The sequence below is a fragment of the Octopus bimaculoides genome, chromosome 8 (genome assembly GCF_001194135.2).
Source record: "Octopus bimaculoides isolate UCB-OBI-ISO-001 chromosome 8, ASM119413v2, whole genome shotgun sequence".
Lineage (NCBI taxonomy): Eukaryota > Metazoa > Mollusca > Cephalopoda > Octopoda > Octopodidae > Octopus > Octopus bimaculoides.
Genome location: NC_068988.1, coordinates 28,614,988 through 28,620,140, shown reverse-complemented (window position 1 = coordinate 28,620,140; position 5,153 = coordinate 28,614,988). Strand labels below are relative to the sequence as shown.

Below are 5,153 nucleotides of genomic sequence, written 5' to 3'. Positions count from 1 at the left end.
ATATATATATATATAAAACTTAGATAGGTTTCAACCAAAGATTGGTCCAGCCCATGTCTAACTTAATAGCACCACCTGATAGGATTATCTAAATCCCTTTTTAAGTCATGTTTTGTGGTATCATAGTCTACTCAAGTAGGGAGTTCTTGTTGAGTGAGTTGTGTCCAGGAATGAGTGGCTTATTCGGTATTTCTTGACGAAATTTGTCCAGATTCTGTTTAAAGGTGATGGGATCCTTTTTTTTCTTTGATCTGTTTTGGGACAATTTTAAATAGGGCAGGCCCTGTTGAGGAAAAGAAATTGTGTTGCAGTGTATTTATGTATTGTGATCCTGAATTGGTAGGGAGACATATGGCCTGTAGTCCCAGCCTTGGATGAATTTTGAAGCTAATGTTGAGGTCGTTTGGGCAATGCTTACGATTGAGAACCCAGGTTCGAAATTTCCCCAAGACACCTGATGAAGGCTGGAGGGTATATCAGCCGAAATGCTGTATTAACAACAAACAAGATGAGGACAGATATCCGTCAAATGTAAATAATGCACTTCATTGCATGTACTTGGTATCTTATTTCTTTATCTTATCACGTGATCACATGATTGATCAGACTATCAGATGATGTTATACATTGCTGATCACAATGCACTTTGCATCATTTTAGCTTTTGAATGATGCCATTCTGTTGGCTCGGTTAGCAAGCCTACATTGCCCCTGGTCAAAAGGCTAGTCCATCACAGAGCTACCCATTTACAGTTGAGTAAGAAGAAAGAATGAATGTTTTAATTGATAGTTTGTTGGTTTGGGGTTTTGTATTAAAAGGAAGTCATTAGAGAAGATTAGGATTATCTCAAGCAAGATTATATTTGTAATGCTTTCATCTATTAACTTCTTCATGCAATATTCTTTCATTCTGTTCATCTTGTTACTGTCCAATAGCTTCATGGTTGTCTTGGTTCCTCATTGGGTGGAATGATTTCATTAATGTCAGCAGCACTTTATCCTGACAGAGTTGGAAGGTAAGCTGATTAATGGTTTCCATATAATTATCTCTAATCTTCAGGGTGACATTCTAGAGCAGGGTTTCTCAACCATTTTTTTAATCTATGGACCCCTTTGATTACTATTTTATTCTGTCTTTTGATATTTAAAAACTAGTTTTATAGAAGCTTCATTCAAAATTCTTATTTTGTTTCTCACATGTTAACTTGTGTAGGTTGAACTGTGTAAAATGCTAGAGAAAAAAAAACTGGTTGTTTCTTGCAATACATACATCAAAAGCAAAATTTTTTCAGGGACACATACAATACTATTGTGGATCCTCAATTTTCTATTTTGTTGCATGGGCCCCCCAAAAATATATATTGATGGGCTTCCATGCAGTTTGTGCCTATCAAACTCAATCACAAGACATTGGATAAAGCTATAGTAGGAGACATTTGCCCAAGGTACCACACAGTGGAACTGAACCTGAAACCACATGGTGTAAAGTGAGCTTCTTAACCTTACAGCCATATATATACCTATAGTTATTTTAATTTTAAATTCTTACATCAATAAAGTTTTATGAACTTGGAACCTTGATATGGACCTAATCTTGTTGCTTTTCCCATTCTTTCAGAATGATCTCAATATCCAGCTGCAGTCAATCACATCCTTCATCCATTGCCATGAGATACCTTCAGCGAAAAATCATCATGATGGACCCTAATTGGAATAATGGTCATTATTATGACCATCAGTATCCAGCAGTTGGGATGAAACTTGCTCGGTAAAAATACTGGTTTTTGTAACGCAGGAGTTATTTTATGAGTTGTATAAATATTAGTTTCTGTAAGAATTGTTTAAAACTAACATAGTTTCATTTTAGTTGTCGTAAAGGTTTTTTTGTAACATTTTTGGCCCTTTATCGTCTCAATTACTTGATTGTGAGTTCAGTTCTATTGCTTGGCATGTTGGGCAAGTGTCTTCTACTATGGCCTTGGACTGACCAAAGTCTTGTGATTGGATTTGGTAGATGGAAACTGTAAGAAGTCCATTGTATGTATGTGTGTGTATGTATGTATGTGTTTTGTTTATTTGTCTGTCTGTTTGTCCTTGTCTTGACATCATATATGGTTGTAAATGGAGGTCATTCATTTGCAATATTCGGTGAAAATGTCTGGCCATGGGGAAATAGGTAAGGAAAGGAATCCAGCTGTAGAAACTCTGCCAAATCAGACTGGAGCCTGGTGTAGCCATCTGGTTCACCAGTCCTCAGTCAAATCGTCCAACCCATGCTAGCATGGAAAGTGGACGTTAAAAGATGATGATGATGATGATTACAAGGAAAGATGAGTTTTCTAAACAAAATGTTAAAAATGAAAAGATATGAGAACAGTAGACTATGAAGTGCATCAAGTTTCCTGAATTAGTTTTGGAAATCTATTCTTGTATGCATGTTATCTTAAAACTATTAACCAAAATAATTCCATGTTGCATCAACTCTTCATATTAATTAAATCCTAACAGCTATTCAGTCATTATGTTAACAGTATCCATGTGCTACTCCAACCTACACCTCGTCCCATTACAGTGTGGGGTGTGTGTCAACAAACTCTTTTCAATTCCCACCCCTATCCAATTGAGAGTAACTTCCCCCCCCCTCACTATGTATTTATCACTTTATCATTCATGAATCCTGTGATAAACGCTCACTGATTCAACAACTGCTAAACACGTGTCATATATCTCAAGCAAACAAAACCACTATCATGTGCTGTTTCCTCTACAAGCAAAATACACAGCCAAGATAATAATACTACAGCACCAACTTGTCCCAACAATTTCTAAAAAGCTCATTTGTATGGATGTTCACAAAAGACACTTTATAATACAGCTACTCTATAATCCACATAGCTACATTATATTACAGCTTCTAATTTATATTATGGCCGTTTAATGAACAGTCTAGATACTCTCACTACTATTAGAGTTCAGAGCAAATTACAAAGGCCACCCACTTAGAAAAAGGAGGTATCTTTACTGAACAAAATATTGACTCTGTATTTACAAAAGTCATTTATAACTTATATTGAATTACTAGTTTCTTCTTTAGACTTAAACAGCCTGAGGCTATAGTAGAAGACACTTGCCCAAGGTGCCACACAGTGGGACTGAACCCGGAACCATGTAGTTCTTAAGCAAGCTACTTACCACACATCCACTCCTACGCCTGTATTTGTAGTTTGTACAAGTTTAATATTATATGAGATTTTGAAATGCTGTATTATTGTTTCTTAGAGAGATAGCTACCATGACATATCGCAGTGGACCTGAATGGAACAAGAGATTTGGCCGACAAAAGATTGACCCAACTGAAGAACCTACTTTGTGTCCAACTTTCAGTATAGAAAGTTATCTCGAATATCAAGGAGAAAGTTTCAGTAGGAAATATGATCCAAATTCCTTACTTTACATATCTAAGGTAAAATACACGAAATTCTCCATTTTACATGTTTTTTTTAAAGTTGTTGATATATTCATGTGTTTGTATGTGTGTATATATGTTTGTATGTGTGTGTGTCTTCATGATTATTATTTAACATCTGTTTTCCATGCTGGTATAGGTTGGACAGTTTGACAGGAGCTAGCCAGCCAGGGAACTGTTTTGGCATGGTTTCTACAGCTCGATGCCCTTCTTAATGCCAACCACTTTACAGAGTGTATTGGGTGTTTTTTTTTTTTATGGAACTGACATATACATGCTTTATACATAGCAAAGACATGAGCGCTTTATATGTGGCACCAGAACAGGTGCTTCTTATGTGGTCCCAGACAGGTGCTTTTCTATATGGCAGTCACACAGGTGTGAACTACATGGAACTATCGTGGGTGTTTCTTATGTGGCACTAGCAGAGGTGCTTTTTACATGGCACCAGGAAGGGTGCTTTTTACCTGGCACCAACATCTGTGCTTTTTATGTGGTACCATGGCACCAGCTCCTGCAAGCCTGTATGTATAGTTGGCCACTATTTTACTTAGCTTGACATGTCTTCTCTAGCACAGCAAATTGTCAGAAGTCTTAGTCCCTTGTCATCTCCACAGTGAGGTCTAGCACGCCCCCCCCCCCCATCACACCAATCCTATTCTAATTTTTCATTATGTTGCTTATGCAAATTTTCTTTCCAGTTTTTTTTCTTATGAACATCCAGCTGTCTTCATTACTTTCTCCCTGCATCACCTTCACACATCTATCATTCTATTTCTCTGATCACACTCATACTATCTCTCTTCTGCCACCCTCTTGATCAACATTCCCTCCTCTGTTTACACTCACAGTTGCATTTGTCCTAAACAAACAGAGATAACAAAGAGTAGAGAAGACTGTTTGGCCTTGCAAGAGACAAAGCAACCTCTCTTATGTTGATGCCATGATAAAATGCACCCACCATACACTCTGAGTTGATAAAACAATGAAGTCAAGGTAGTGAGGAGGGGGAAGGAGAGCTCGTTAGTTTTGTAGAGGTAGCCTATTTCGTGCTATTGTCAAGATAAAATGCACCCAGTGCACTCTGTAAAGTGGTTGATGGTAGGAAGGGCATCTAATTGTAGAATGCATTCATAAAAGGGATCGATAAAAAGTGATGGGTAAAATAAGACTACACTGAAGTACTGGGATTGATAAAATCTGCTAAAACTCCTTGAAGGCTGTGACCCAGTGTGGCCCCCCAGACTTCACACCCTTTACTATAGAGTGTATTGAGCTGTTTAATGTTTAAACAAACCACAATATGTGCATATGTTAGCTAAAATGAAATAATAATAATAATGATTTTATGTTTTTTCAAGGCAATGGATTTATTTGATATCCAAGATGGTTTTGACACCTTAACTGAAGGTCTTGCCCGTGTTGCTTGTCCATGCATGGTTATTGGAGTAAAGACTGATATTTTGTTCCCTGTTTGGCAGCAGAGAAATCTGGCTGAAAGTTTACAAGAAGCTGGTGAGTTTGTCTTACGTTTTAAACATGTAAATGATAAACATGTAAATGATAAACATGTAAATGATAAATTTTTTATATGTTTAAACAGATTCCGAAGAGACTGGTGCTGGTCTGTCTCAGCAGGACTTGTATTATTTAGTAAAATTAATAAAAAAGTACAATGAACTTGCCAT

General features: G+C 36.9%; 2 protein-coding genes across 2 annotated transcripts in view; one reads left to right on the top strand and one right to left on the bottom strand.

Moving 5' to 3' along the window:
- LOC106867364 (STING ER exit protein) overlaps window positions 1-5,153 on the bottom strand; it is a 24,865-nt gene that overhangs the window by 9,881 nt on the left and 9,831 nt on the right. The gene's annotated exons all lie outside the window — the stretch shown is intronic.
- Window positions 1-5,153, top strand: part of LOC106867363 (uncharacterized) — a 17,411-nt gene that overhangs the window by 9,686 nt on the left and 2,572 nt on the right. The window contains exons 6-9 of the mRNA XM_014912215.2: window positions 936-1,015; window positions 1,618-1,767; window positions 3,279-3,462; window positions 4,827-4,980. Of these exons, the coding sequence (XP_014767701.1) occupies window positions 936-1,015; window positions 1,618-1,767; window positions 3,279-3,462; window positions 4,827-4,980 (568 nt within the window). The remainder of the gene's footprint in view (window positions 1-935; window positions 1,016-1,617; window positions 1,768-3,278; window positions 3,463-4,826; window positions 4,981-5,153) is intronic.